The 15,202-nt window shown below is 36.3% G+C and overlaps 1 protein-coding gene across 2 annotated transcripts; it reads left to right on the forward strand.

Moving 5' to 3' along the window:
- The first annotated feature begins 1,919 nt into the window (after positions 1-1,919).
- On the forward strand, positions 1,920-14,501 carry CCDC61_1 (Coiled-coil domain-containing protein 61). Of its 2 annotated transcripts, XM_051208796.1 has the most exons (10): positions 1,920-2,187; positions 2,225-2,307; positions 2,339-2,605; positions 2,638-2,690; positions 4,447-4,782; positions 6,218-6,522; positions 8,630-8,702; positions 9,398-9,913; positions 10,693-10,721; positions 14,029-14,501. In XM_051208796.1, exons 1-10 carry the CDS (start codon positions 2,031-2,033, stop codon positions 14,160-14,162), a joined length of 1,953 nt encoding a protein of 650 aa, XP_051074197.1. In that variant the 5' UTR covers positions 1,920-2,030; the 3' UTR covers positions 14,163-14,501. The 2 variants fall into 2 exon arrangements, with proteins under 2 accessions (XP_051074197.1, XP_051074198.1); XM_051208797.1 differs by having other exon boundaries at positions 1,989-2,187; positions 2,225-2,605.
- Positions 14,502-15,202: the final 701 nt, after the last annotated feature.

Here is a 15,202-nt window from a genome sequence, read left to right on the forward strand (position 1 = left end):
AATCAGTTTAACTCGTTTCCATTCGATAGCAACCAACTGATGTCTTCGTTTGGCCTACCCTACCATATAGCACACACGTTTTTGTACGTCACGACTCATTTCGGCGACCACTCCCAATGGTGTACGAAGAGCCCTTCAAAGTCCTTCAACGTGAACCTAAATACTATACCATCGATAAGAACGAAACTAACGATAACGTCAGCATTGACCGTCCTAAAGCCGCGTATTTAGATGGAAAGCCTAATAATGTTGATTTTCCTACTGTACATCCAAACGACGTAGCCTTGTAGAATTATGGTCCACTTCATTATTAATACCGCTCTAATAGTAGACTTAATCCTAAAATTGATGTAACTGCCCAATCTATAAATTCTTACGTGGAAGTCACATTATTATCTACACCAGCTAATCACATCGTAACAATAATCAATATATGGTGAAGAACATACTTAGGCTAGAGACTGAACAGAATATTCAGTATGAATAAAAGTGATTTTACATAAGAATGACCACGCCTGCAAGGCCGAGACATGAATGAATTCCAGTCGATTCAACTTATTGTTCCCGCCTTTTTCATCGTGTTTTTCTCTGCGTTAAGTGCTCAGTACCTATTTTCCCAGTTCCTTTGTGTTAAGCTTTGAGGATTGTGTGGTTGGGGCTCGATTCCATTGTAGCCTTACAAGCACGATACTCCATCCGATAAGCAACAATCACCACTTAACATCTCTGATATCCGACATTTGGGCCAAAACAACGCACTCAAGAGAAAGAGGATGGTTACCAGAACACTTAAATGACTAGTGTGAGAAGAACACTCCATAAAATTCTGTTTTATCCCGTTTGTTTGTATTGGTGTATCAAAAGAAACAAAAAACTTGTTTCTGATATGTTCATATACGTGTAGTTACTTCGTCATCTTAAAAAAGTTCAAAACATTTATTGCGTAAACTTTTTTACGCTATCGCATATCATCAATACCCATATATACCTGTTTGTTTCGTTTTTCATCCATCTTGTTTCTTTACGCAATTAGGTGTGTATTCAGCTATGCAATTACAATTTCACTTCTTCTTTTTGCAGGACGGCTGAAAAAGATGAAAAACTGACGAAGAATACGATGAATAGAGATTTTCATTGTATATTTTTCCCACTGTTATATTGTGCCACATGGCCTCTTATACTATAGAAAGGCAACCAAATGTTGCTGAAAATAGCGAGCTATCAGAAAAATGTTTATTAACGACAAGCTCGCTAAGTTTGAACTTCTGGCTAGCCACGTCTTAGGGTCCACTACATCACTAGGAGATAGTGATTTGTTGTGATAAATAAATCCCCAAGGTAAATAGTTCTGTAGACCACCGGCATTGATGCTGACCCCAGGCGATTTACTAGACAAATCCTAGCTGAAGGCGCTTGGACACGCATCAACACTAGATCACTAGTGGGTACGCCTTGCTTCGCATCCCTTGCAGATGCTAGGCCGCTTAAACGAAACACTTCTCGAAATATTGATAACTTTCTAAATATACCCTCGAACCTCTTTATTTCTGACGTCTGATTTGACTGGGTTGGTATACTTCTATTATAAAGATGTTGCGTGTAAAGGCGTTGTCAAACTCGGAGTATCGTGGTGTCACTTCGCTCCTATTTTCACTAACTAACTTGTCTTACCCTTCAGTTCCAGAAGGTATATAACGAAGGACATGTACTCACACAGTGAAAAATACTCCTCTACCACCTAGATACAGATTCTTAGTGACAAATTATAACCTAGTTTAGGTAAGTAGGGTTCGAAGTTTAAGGGTCAGAGTTAAATAACTCAAGATGTTTTCCACAAAAAACGAAGGGGCCAAACCTATTACTGATTTCTTCAAGATAATGAAATACCATAGTGAATGGAAAAAATTCAAACAATACATATTTCTATTTGGATTGGGATGACCCTCTGTGATAATATATGATTGGTTGCTAGGACTTGTCGCGGGATTACAACTTAAGTTGGCGGACACACATTTGGTGTAATACGTGGAATGGTTTATGAATTCCCCTCTTATCTGTATTGTGAATGCGAATTCGGTGGCAAACTATATGATACAGCTTCTTATCTGGAAAATTCTACCCAATTAAAACTAGAGTTAGCTGACCGCATCACAAATGAGGAGTGGCACAGTACTCTCACTGAATCATGTAGTTGCATGTGGATTTCTGACATTTTACCATTTAGTTGTCGAAGAACTAACCAGAAAGACTGGAAACTTTAAAAGGTTTGACATATTCTGCTCCATGGTGCAATCAGCTTTATCTAAGGTTCGTGTATCCTCTCATAACCTAGCTTTAGCGTTCGAGTTTCCTCAAACTAGATCTCCTAAATTATGAGGATCTGAATGAAATTAGAAAGATGAAGATACTGAATGATTGCCTTCCTCCACGGTGTCCTGTCACAGTGAGTGGTAATAGACGGTATTTAATCCTATCTTATACCACTGAATTCGACAAAATTCATTACCCTATACCGGTGTTGTTTGTTGGTTGTCCAACCCCCGATGTCTATAGAAACACGATACATGAATTGCGAGCCAAGTTATTTAGTGTTCAATCAACTATGGTAACTTGAAAGATTAAATATTACAGTCACAGGGTTTTTCTGAACAGCAGCTTGATAGCAACGGAGCTTGCGAAACAATTTCAAAGTAAGAAATTTTGTGTTGAGTTAATAGTGATGAAATGGTAATTCAGGTGATGTGTATTTGTACTTGCACTAATTATCTCTGAGAATATATAGTTTCCTATTGAATGTGTTCATCGGTAAATCTGATGCCACTAGTCTTGGTAAGAAGTGCCTGTAGAGATTCAGTCTATGAAAAAAGCAAGCTTACATGTTGGCTTTAGTCGTTTTCGTCTTCAAGCTCCCTTGCTGTGGAAGAGAGGATAATTGCTTTCAAAGAAAGGAGAAAAACTGGGCTTAATAATACACAACTTCTCCAAGATATAGAATGTTAAAATAAAATTACCCATTTATTCGATAATATGACAAAAAATTGCATGTCTAAGCCCTTTAACCTCTTTTTATAGGAAGCATTACATAGTCGGGTAATATACCTGATCCCTGATCAGTATGCATCTACCAGTGTTTACAAAAGTTCATGTGAAGTTTGCTAATATTATTGTTATGTCTTAGGACCAACCAATATTTATAGACGAACTCAAGCGATCAATACGTGATAAGTAAGAGGAGAATAATGCTCTACGCTTGACGGTTGACCTAATACTAACCAGTTCCAAACGAAGAGGAAGAACAAAAGACCAATGATCATCATCCCAAGGTCGTTGTTATGTCTTAGATAGACGTTGTTTACAGAGAAGCGGACCAGACTTCATCACACCATGAAATAAAGAATAACAATTATACATGATTAAGCCAAAAGGTGGCTGAGAGTATGGGGACTGAATAACAGGCTGAGAACAAATTAGGAATAATGAATCGTATAATATTAGTTAATGGGTAGGTCGCAATCAATTGCTAAAGGAATATATATAGTATTAGTCCATAAATTAGTTTTGGAAGTCACCATTCCTTTAGTTTTCGTTCGGATATAAGAATTATAAAAAAGTATTTTGAGTGAGTATATATATATATATATATATATATATATGAGTATCCTCTTTAAATCTATCGTTTACATGAAAATCCTATTATATCGTCTAATGTAACACAATATTTACAGACTTACGGCAGTAGAGGTTAAGGAAGTATTTCTCGGAAACCGTTGTTCAAATATCCTTTAGCATTTTAATTTTTCTATTGAGATTTTAAAATTACCGACAGGTAATTATTCTAAACGGTTTTATTAGGTTTTAATTATCCATGATAATTTCCCTTTGCAGATTAATTCTATTTTAAACGTCTCAAAGTAACTACTACTGTCTTCCAACTTGTTCTTCGCCGTATTAAGTTATTGCGGTTAGATCCTAATTATGAGGCTTTCTTATGAGTAGAGCGTGTTGCTTTCACTGTGACCTTATTCAGTAGTACAACTGGCTTGACTCATCGTTCTTTAGTTTCCCTTTACCTGGTCATGTATCCAGTCGTTTTTCGACGTTGTGTTAGTTTCCGGCCTTATGCCTCATCTTTTCACAAGGTTTGATGTTGTTCTATCTCCATATTTTCATAGTACTTTCTGTTTTCCAGAAGCTAGTTTGTAAGTTTTCTAAAATTCAGTTGGCTTCTTGACTTTTGTTTGTTTTCTACCATTCAGCATGTCTCTAGATTAAAACCTTTCATTCTTTTAATGACTATAAAATCTGGTTAATTTCTTCCAAAGTGTGTTTAAGGTTTGTTTTCAAAACGTCTTTTATACTTCGGGATTTTAATTGAGTTTTTATCACTTGGGGTTATTTTCAACTAACGAGTTTCTCAAATATTAGTTTTCTAATTACCGGTTTCAGGATATCCAGGCTACAATCAGAAAATATGGCTTTAAGACAGGAGCTTCTTTGGGTCAAAGAGTCTTTAAATGAAGTAAAATCCTGTCATCAAACCCGCCTTGGCAATAATTCTTGTAAGGTTTTTGACAAGGCAAAACCTATGGGACTTAAGAAACTCGTAAACAATTTAGAGACAGAGCTTTATGAAGTGAGGTCTAAGGCTTCGCGCCAAATGGTTGAATATACCCGCAAAATAGCTCGACTGCAATCAGATTTGGAAGTTTCGGCAATAAATCAAAGGGGTATGCGTCGTAAAATCGATCAGTTATCTGAAGAATTATACTTTCTGAAGGGTGGGTGAGTTGAAATTTCTCCTTTTATGTGAGAAAAATATATCGTGAATTTGACAGTTATTACGTTTCTCGTCTCTACTAATAATAAATGTGACCGATTAATGATATCTGACGAAGGCAAATTTAGTGGCACAGAAACTCCAACTGAACAAATATTGCACATTTGGACACTGACTACTAACTGATTTAGCCGGGTTATACAACACTGTGCAGTAAGATATGATTTACTTACTACTCAAAAATCCTTCCTCCAGGTAGTATGTATACCATCACCGTTGTCAGCAAATTTAAAAGTAAATAACAGGATTATTACCCATGACAAAACATTGGGGTGGATTTCCGACCTGTGTTCAATTTATTCAACGTTAATTGTTAAACAATCAACAAAGCAGTTACAAAACTCCCTCAGTTATTCTTTGCTATCAGTAGAAACTGCTGGAGGAATACTGTCATAATTACGTTAGCTCGAATTGCGTAAAGAACACAGTTTACATTTTTCAAGACTCCCAGTTTTGAGAAATATGTCAGGGCTAAGTTCCTCCAAGTTGGGTATCAAAGTAACTTGGTTCTATATGACCTGTGTCTTTTTTTCAATGCTGTAGTCTTTTCTGGTTCGGAACACATCTTTTTAGTGGTATTAAGTAGGTTAGGTTCCTTGGAATTTCTGTCTTTAATTCTTCAAAGACTGATAGAAGCCTTTGGAGTTAACAAATCAAAACAAATTTGTTTGCCTTACGTGAAACACTAACTAGTAATGCGTTTGAAGTCATTAGAAACACATATTGGATATATCACAACACGATTCCTCCATAGTAGATAGATTACTTATTTGTATATGGCTTTTGTTCTCCTTTATTTCGGTCACAAACATGTCGACCATAACACGAATATAGCTGCACTGAGTGTGGGACATGTTGTTATTTCATAAATTAGACATTATGATCTCGACCGTAGCTGCTACCTTGGCGCGGTGGTCGGGCTTGCCTAAAACGTCACACCTCACCTTACCTCACGGATTTCCGTCTCCGGCGGTAAGGCCCTTTGAAGAACGGAGCTAACACGTCAAAAACCTCCCACGAAAAGGCCGTGCGCGACCGTCCTCAAGCAGTTGTCCCTTGAGCTCTGCGGTCACGCTCCCAGGTCGTTAAGACCGACATTAATCCAATTTCCTTTTCAGGTTCCTCAAGAAGTACCCTTCCACGGTGTGGGAAGCCGGGAAGTAACATCAGCCCTCATACCCGCAACAACACACGAGACCAAGTTGGTCACATTCAAATCCTTCCTACACCTCCTAATACCTCTCTTATCTCCACGACTGAGACATAATGATCTAGTTACAACTAAGGATTTACAGATTTCTTACATCGTCATACCAGACCCCCAGCTTTTCAAGTTTAATCATGATTTGTTTTCCATTTTTATTTTACTTTACTCCGAAGCTCATTACACAGAAAGCCTGGCAGTTCAGCGTCAATCATTCATAGAGTAAACAATGAAGTGGACCAAGTGAGTCGTGCCAACCGATCGAATGTCTTATCACGTCGGAAAAGCCAAGAACCAGTCTTTACACTTTTGAGTTCCAAGACGAACATAGGCAAGCGTAGAGCGGGTAGTGCAAGTCCAACAATTAATCGATCACTTTCACGTGAATCTAATAATATTAGCAATATCTGCCCCATTCCATTGAATAAACCTTTTAATTCATATAGACAGCGAACAAACTCTCTAGATCGAGCGTTATCAGGTACTTTTTTCCTAACTACTACCTTGTTATGGTTAAAGTTATCAGGACTCATATCTTCATTTTGGTACGTTATTTTTACTAGCCTACATATTTCCTGAATGTTTGCATAGTATCTAAAGTATGGTGGAATAAATGTTGCCAATAGCTTTTGGGTTTAAGTTTAAGATAATACTTTGTGTTAACTTATGTCATTTCAAGAAATACTGAAGCCAAAATGTACTTATTTTTCACATATTGATACTAAGAAACTTCTCCAAATATACCTTCTTGATTTTTGCTGACGTCAGCTATGGGGCCCTTAGGTTTCTAAATGAACACTTTGGTGCTTACATCAGTCAACAAGCGATACTGAAGTCATGACAATTATGGTGAAAAGCCACCATCTGGAAACCATCAGAAATAGAAGGACAAGTCTACTGGTAGCTTCGGCTCACCTCAAAAATTAAGTTCCTGAAACTCGTATGAAGAACCTTAACGTGTGTATCCAACTAAGTCAATAATAATATGCAAACCATAATGACTATAAGGATGTGGATACGGTATAGAGTAGGAAACTTGTTTTTTTAATGTCTATATTCTGACTTGGAGCAGCTCACTGTTATTCCTTAACTATCTGCTATGGGATACATTGCTACATTTATTTTTTAAGGAGTCTTAATTTATTCTAGCAAGTACAAATAAATTGTCATTATTTACTTGGGGTCATAAAGTACCGGAATTCTCGACCTAGTTGATTGCAGTGGTAGTACTTGCCAATACTCTTATCGTAATTTTTCAGATACTAACCCATCATCGCGGTTGTCCACTTTCCTCACTTTTATTTAAGTTTTCCAAAGACATTCAACTAAAGATAGCACTCTTATCGTCTGACTTTTTATGGATTAATCTTCTACTATGAAATTCATTTTTTGGGCTAAAATATGCAGATAATATTGTTCTGTTTGATGAAGGCACTGACAAAATGCAGAGTCTCCCAAACGCCTTAAGCAACAATGTATTCATGTTTGGGTTGTGATTCTTCACCTCCAAATGCAAAATGTTGCTTTAGGATTGGCGTGCATCAGCGACTGAATTTACGGTAGGGAGTGACGTAGTTGAATGCACCAGTTGCTTTACCTATCTTGGGTATTTCATCAGTCCTGATAGTTTGGTGGCTGACAACATCTTGGCACAGATTTAGAAAGTTCGACTGACTTTTACCAACTCTCGTCACTTTTGGTGCAGGTGAAATATCAGCCTGTCAACCAAAGAACGAGTTTACTGTGCAACAGTTTGCTCCATTCTACATTATGGATGTGAAACGTGGCGATTAAAAATAGGGGATATTCTCAGGTTTCTATTGTTCCATGATAGGTATCTTCCGAGCACTGACAGTGTATTTTGAGACCACAGGGTAAGCCATGCCTGGGTTGGGAATGGAGTACTAGGTAGGGACGGTAAATCGATTGGTGAGGTATTAACGTTTCATCAACTGAGCTGGTTAAGACATGTGTTATGTATCCACAACCACCGTCTGCCTTGACTGGCGATGTTGTGTGGTGTAGGAGTAGGCTGGTAAAGAGCTAGGGGCGACCAAACCAAAACATGGCATCAGTTCATGGAGTCGTTGACAACTGAACTGAGCCATATTAATAGGTGTGGAATACCTGGTTGGGGTTTGTGTGAGTATCTGAACGAGTTGTTAGAGTTTTTGAATGGCATGGCCCAAAGTTGTATGCAATGGCGCAGACACACCCATTAGCCGTTTCCCTCCAAATTCTAGCTTCTGAATTCCTTATAATCTTTTTTATTTTAATAATTTATTTTTTTGCATCGTGGGTTCGATGCCTAATCTTTTCTATTATCGTTGGTGCTGTTACTACCTCTACTACTATGAAATTTGGCCCAACAACATCATCTATTTATGCTAATGAGGTTTGGCAACTTTAACCAATGTATACGTATACCAGGTTCTACGTTGCGTTTGACAGACTGACTATAGATTACAATCGGGTGGCGAAACTAGAGCAGAATATATATATATATATATATATATATATATATATATATATATATAACCGTAATTGGTTCTGTTCTTACTTTTTTATTCATTTCCCATGCTTAATAGGTAATCGACGATTTAACCCAACGGCTTACATTCAAGAGAGAGAGAAGAAACGGGAAGAGAATGCTCTGAGACGGTAAGCTAAATTTATTTATACTTTTTAATATCCTAACTGTTTCATTATATTGTTTACGCTTATTCAACAAATTGCAGTGACACTGACAGGGAAAATTATTATTTATCTCCTAATATGCGTAGCAACATTTAAAATATTTCCAAATTGATCATATTAGGAGACTTTTGATGGTTAAAGTTCCATAGCCCCATCCTGACGAGTAACGCTGTGATGTATGAACAGGTTGCAAGAAAAGCAGCCACAGTTAAGCGGAAACTTGAAAACAGATCTTGAAGTCATCGACTATTGGTTTAAGTCGTGTCAATAGGTGCACGCTTTTATACTGAAATCAGCAAACAAATCATAATCTGTGGTTACAGACGTTGAATGACAGTCCGACATCGATTTCGGTTCAAATATTATCGTTTTTTCCCTTATTTTCATGTAAATTTTAAGCTTAGTGTCATTCCATGCTTTTTGCATTTTTATCTCATTCGTTTATTTTGAATACGATCTCTTATGTTTGGCTTTTTGTTGTGTTCAATATTATCTCTTGTTTCGTTCATTAGTAATAGTTGATGTACATAAATATTTTAATGTTGAGTCATTTGTTGTGAATCCTTAAGGGATATATTTATTTTACAGTTCAATTTTAACAGCCTGAAACTGCATTGTTTTACTCTTACTTATTTTTGATCTCTATGCTCTGTATATAGCAAGTTAGCACAACGGCAATCATTAGATGGTTCAGTTTTATATCAACGAACGAGATCCTCATCGTGTGCAGATAATCCATATAATTCCAATGAGAGAAACATCAGTTCTATTCAAGTTACTCGTACTTCTGGAGCTACCTCACCCGCTTTTTCTTCATGTGAGTCTGGTTTAGAGTGTACTACTAGAAAACCATACCCTAAAATCAATACTAAATATAACAGAATTCGTCATTCATCAGGTTGTACTTATGGATTTAATCGTTCAAACAATTGTTCACCTCATCCTTCAGTCTTACGATCTTCCCGTTCCCCTGCCAATGGTTATTATTCATCTAGTTCTCCAGAACCAGCGAGTATAAATCAGAATTCCACTTCAAAAAAGCGCAATAATTCGAGATTGCTTGCTCCACTGAATGATATCTGCACCTCTAGATCTTCAAGTTCACGATCAATTGTAAAAAGTCCTTCTTTATCTGAGCGTCATCAAGTTTACAATGAAGGGGATTCTGATCTTAGGTATGAACTTGAGTTTATGGTATTCAATGCATTTGTAAAGTTATTTTGAGTAAATAATTACTACAATTTCATAATTATTTCAAGGTTTAGTAGTAGAAGAAATAAGCTTCTTATATATATATATATATGTTTCTTGCACTTTCAGGAGATACATATTTGCAGCTCAGTCGAATTTCGCTTCAGACTCAAGGTCGAATGAATGGAGTTTTGGTTATATGGAATATACTTCGGCAATACTTAAAATGTAGTTCAAGTTGCTAGGACTATTTTAAGTAGTGGTCCTCATATTTTGAAAAAAAAAAACAATGTATTTCAGTCTAACATTTCAACATAGTTTTGGTTAACATAGTTCCGAATTGTATGCTTTAGAAGAAAACCTAAAAGTTATTGTGAAGTTTGTCAAAGTCTAAAACACTGAGTATACGTGATTTTCTTCATTTATTATGGGCATGATTAATTTTCCCGTTTATCCTAACCAAAAAGATAACACTATCCTAAAGAGTATTATAGCCCATTCGTATGTGAATAAAAGCAATAAATTATTCTATAACGTTTTTTATGTAAATTTTATCTAATTATTAATATTATAGTTTGTAAGTGGTTGATGAGAGCCTGACGAAATTAAATGAACTCACGTTATTCCTTTCAATGTTTTGATCTTACCCTCTTTAAGATAATAATAGTTGAATATACATAGATTTAGGCACTTTTTAACTTACTCCATGTTCTCGCAACAAGTTCCATTTTTTATTGATATATTTTAATTTCTTTCTTTATAGTGTATGTTCTGGCAGGCTTTCTCGTCAATGTAAGTAACTAAAGGTTTTATTAGAAATACTTATGTTTCGTATTACCTCGTATTAATAATAATAATAATAATAATAATAATAATAATAATAATAATAATGTGATACTGTGACAAAAGATATTCTGGTAAGTCTAAAGGCAATTTTCAGCATAAACCAATATCACTAGTCTAAATCACCATTGTTCATGCACGTTTAATAACAAGTCAGAAACTCTAACCCACATAATTTGATTTGAAAACCCTCGCTCACTGATATATATATATATATATATATATAAACTCTATGAACGGGTATAAGATCTTCCATTAACACTAACAAGTCAGTCAGTTATCTACTATGTCGGGCCAGGCATGCATGTGCATCGGTCCAAGTTACCACACCTCATTAGCACAGCAAGGTGAACAACAATTTCACAGAAGTAGTTAATTCAGTGGTAATAATATATAAAAGAAATATTGTGTATAGGGAATACAGTACAGGAAGAAAGAATTAGTTCGTAGAAAGAAACGTATAAAGCGATTTTAACCTCACGGTTTAAAGGAAGACAAAGACTGTATACACCCACGCCATTGTGATCGATTCTGAGTCATGTCACCCACAGTCTCCAACCATTGGTTATGATAGTCACGCGGACCCCAACCAAGTAGTCTGCATCTACCATCATGACTCAGACTAGAATTAAGTGACTTTATGGTCTGATGCCGCGTTTCGATTTGGCCGCCCCCAACTAGTTGCTTACGAGTATCTTCTACTCTTAATGGTCACATTTCGCAGCCGTAATGTAGAATAGAACGAACTGCCGCGCAGTATATTCGCCCCTTAATTGATAGACGGATATCCCACCTACGCTATAGGTGACGTAAGTTAGCAAAAGCCAAACGAGCTTTTCGAATGCGTGCTGAGGTTTCATCAGACTTCCAAGATAAGTGAAGTTGTCAACGCGTTCGACTACATCACTCCCTATCCTTAGTTCAGGTTTTGACGCAGACCAGTCCTGGAGCAATAACTTGCATTTGGAGGGGAAGAAGCGCATTCCAAACATCCGGGCATTGTTTCGTAGTGCTACCAAAAGACTCTGCATTTTATCAGCGTCTTCAGCAAGTAGGACTATGTCATCTGAGTATTCTAAGTCGATAAATGAACCTCCTGGAAAGTGATCAATTCTTGAAAATTCAGACAACGTGGACGTTATTTGTAGCAATAGGTTCATAATGAAATTGAACAAAAATAGAGATAGTGGCCAGCCTCGACGGACACCATTTGAGGTTGCAAAATCAGATGACAGTTTGCCATAAGCTCTGACTCGGCTAGTAGTGTTCGAGTAAAGATCCTTTACGAGGTTTATGTACTTCTGGGATGCACCTTTCAATGACAGACACTGCCACGGGACCTCTTGGTCTATAGAGTCAAATGCTGCTTTGAAGTCAAGAAAAATCATTATTGTCGGACGCCGATAAGCTTGTCTGTGTCCTAAAATCTGATCAATAGTGAATATGTGGTCGATACAACCACGACCGGGTTTAAAGCCAACATGGTTTTCTGATGTACGATAATTATTGAGGCTAGTATTTTAGATCCTATATAAGTCGAACCAACCCCATTATTGTTATCACAGGATGATTTCGATCCTTTCTTATATATTGGGACGATCACTGATCTCGACCGTTCAGATGGGATTATATCCAGTTCTCAGATTTCAGCTAAAATATTAGTCAACCGAATCGCTAAAACTGGACCACCATCCTTGAAGACCTCTGGAGCCAATCCATCTGAACCAGCTACTCTTCCTCATTTCAGATTAACTATAGCCTTTTGAACTTCATTTAGAGTCGGGGACCTATTCCAGTGTTCCATTCAGGCTGTTTGGGAATGGTGGGTAGCTGTAGAGTAGCTGAGAGTCTGCTGAACTATCCCTTGAAGTGTTCTACGCATCGTTCTAAACGTCTAGCCTGAGAGCAAACAAGTGTCGTCCTTTTCCGAAACTGTCTCATTTACACTTGACTCCTTAATTCAGGTTTCTTTCATCAGTCTGAAAAGCTGTCTGGTGTTACCAACAGTCGCTGCCCTTTCCATCTATTTTGCTTTCGTTACTCATCACTGCCCACGATCGTTCCTTAGACTTTTGGTTAACTTAGATCTGACTTGTTTTCGCTCTTCATTGTGTTCAAAACCTGGTGAGATAAGTTTACGAGAGTCTATCAGTGCAATAAATGCCGCAGAAATCCACTGGTTTTTCGTAACCCTTTAATTCAAATCACCAAGAGATGTCGCTGCTGTTTCCACAGTTTTTCGTATGTCTTCCTAAGCAACATCTGGGTCAGTCTCGTTTTCAAAATTGCCTAATTGTTAACACTGACAAACAAGAAACGCCTATAAATCAAATAATACTGACTGATTTTAACACAGAATCTAATTGTTCAGTAACGACCTTTTGTAATCACCTTATATATGGTAAGAAAAACACTAGGATTCGATCTTCGAGTTTACTTTCACTGACTAACATTTGAACTTCATGTTGTCTACCGTTTATCTTTTTGTTATCGCCGCAGTAATATTTACTTGATTTTAAAAAATCACCTGGTTTTCTTTGTAACGAAAATATAAATAACATCATATTCAGATCGAATCATTGAGCATTCAGTGTAATTTGCGCTGTTGTGTACTGGGCTAATTACCTTAGTTGCTGAGTTACAGTAACTTGTTTGACATGTATTAAGTCGATGCTAAAGTACAAGAACTTGATATTCATGTCACTGTTCTTTTTTGTCCATATTACCTCTACTGTTGTTCAAATCTTAATTTTACTGCGTGAAATTTAAATTACTCAATCAAAAAACTGATCAGATAATTGGTTCATTTATTTACTCTCAAAAATCACCTGTTCCAATACTGACGCGTCGTAAAGTGTATTTATATGCTAAATAATCACAGAATTTAAAAAAATAAAAATAACAAATACAACTGACCATCAATGAAACTAGGTAATGGTCAAACTATTGATTAAGTTACAACGTTGATGACTAGTGAATGGTTGTGACACACTTATTAAAAGGTAATATACTTGTTGTATAAGTCAGACACTCCGTGCTCAGTTCTCAATATCTTGTTATGCAGTGCATTAAGGTTAAAAAAAAATTAGTTATTACAGTTTAATTTACTATAAAAGTACAGAAATTTCAAATACATACATCGATTCATGATGGAAATCATCTTAAATTATGGGAAGAAGAAAAAGACTAATTTATTTTGTTTTATTTTACTATCACATCGTTTATATGTTAAATATTTGTATCATTTATGTTACAGTTCAACCAAGTAACCGAAGCATTTATACCAAAAAAGAGAAAACGATTCATGATACTGATGCAGAATTAGATGAAATCGATCATCGTTTAAATGTACTTCAGGGATTTTTTGAAAAATATCTAGTGAATTCATAGTATTTTCTCCTTTTTTAAAAAAAAAATAAAAGAACATTTGTATGACTAAGGTTTTTTATACTTGATATTTATTAATCATTCTTCTGCTTAAATTTTTGTTTGTCTTCAAGTTCTTCGAGTATTAAATTTAGTAGTTACATAGTAAGAATAGATAGTTGTTTCACAAACGCAATAGGCCTTAATTGACTGGTCCCGGTGATCTAAAACAAAACTGTACATTACATTTTGTGCTAATTGCATGTATGTGTTTATGAGTGAGTAAGACAATGTCAATACTTCACTTGATTTTTGTATATGTATGTTCACTATTCTTACAAATACATTTTCTGTGGTATAATCAGTATTATTTTCCAAATTTTACGTTTTGGGGCTGGAGGTGGGGAGGATAGACTTGTTGGTATTCATAAAGCTTTTGGTTGTTTCACAGTCAACACTGTGGAGTGATCTTAGTTCGACAACTACTGAGAACCAAGAGGCATTGAACAGCTGTTTTATCCTAGTATGGAACTCTTGAACAGTGTGTATTCACGACCCCGCTATTAGGGACCGAACCCGTGAAGTTCGGTCTTGTGCGTGAGCTCTTAAGCTTTAGACCATTGAATCAGGATAAAATAATTTACAGGCTTAAGTTCAATTGGTTCGTAATATTACGCAACCACCTTCTAATGTAATCGATAGGTAACTACTTCAAATTCGATATGGTTGAACTCTACTGGCCACGGCATCTCAATAGAACTCCAGAAATACATCTCCAAGTTAGTCACTTAGGAGTACATGATTAATTACTACAAGGGTTTATGGCGAGTCTTTTAACTTCCCAAGTAATATCATGGAATTATTTTGGTCACTTAGTTGTTTATGAACTCACAATTAATTCGGTGATTAGTTATAAGAAATAAACAGATAGGAAGTGTAAAGGAAATGTTTAAAAGTACTTTTCTATCAAACAAAGTTAAAGGATTCTCTAAAGTTGAGTGCTGAATAGATATTTTATATTAGCTTGAGGTTGGTTATTAGTTCAGAAGTTGTGAGAGTTCTAT

The sequence above is a fragment of the Schistosoma haematobium genome, chromosome 1, assembly GCF_000699445.3.
Source record: "Schistosoma haematobium chromosome 1, whole genome shotgun sequence".
Taxonomy (NCBI): domain Eukaryota; kingdom Metazoa; phylum Platyhelminthes; class Trematoda; order Strigeidida; family Schistosomatidae; genus Schistosoma; species Schistosoma haematobium.

Coding starts and splice junctions, on each gene's coding strand:
- CCDC61_1 (XM_051208796.1), top strand. CDS start 2,031: ATGGTTTATGAATTCCCCTCTTATCTGTATTGTGAATGCGAATTCGGT. Junction 2,308..2,338: donor TGCAATCAGCTTTATCTAAG/GTTCGTGTATCC, acceptor ACCTAGCTTTAG/CGTTCGAGTTTCCTCAAACT. Junction 9,914..10,692: donor GAAGGGGATTCTGATCTTAG/GTATGAACTTGA, acceptor CTTTCTTTATAG/TGTATGTTCTGGCAGGCTTT.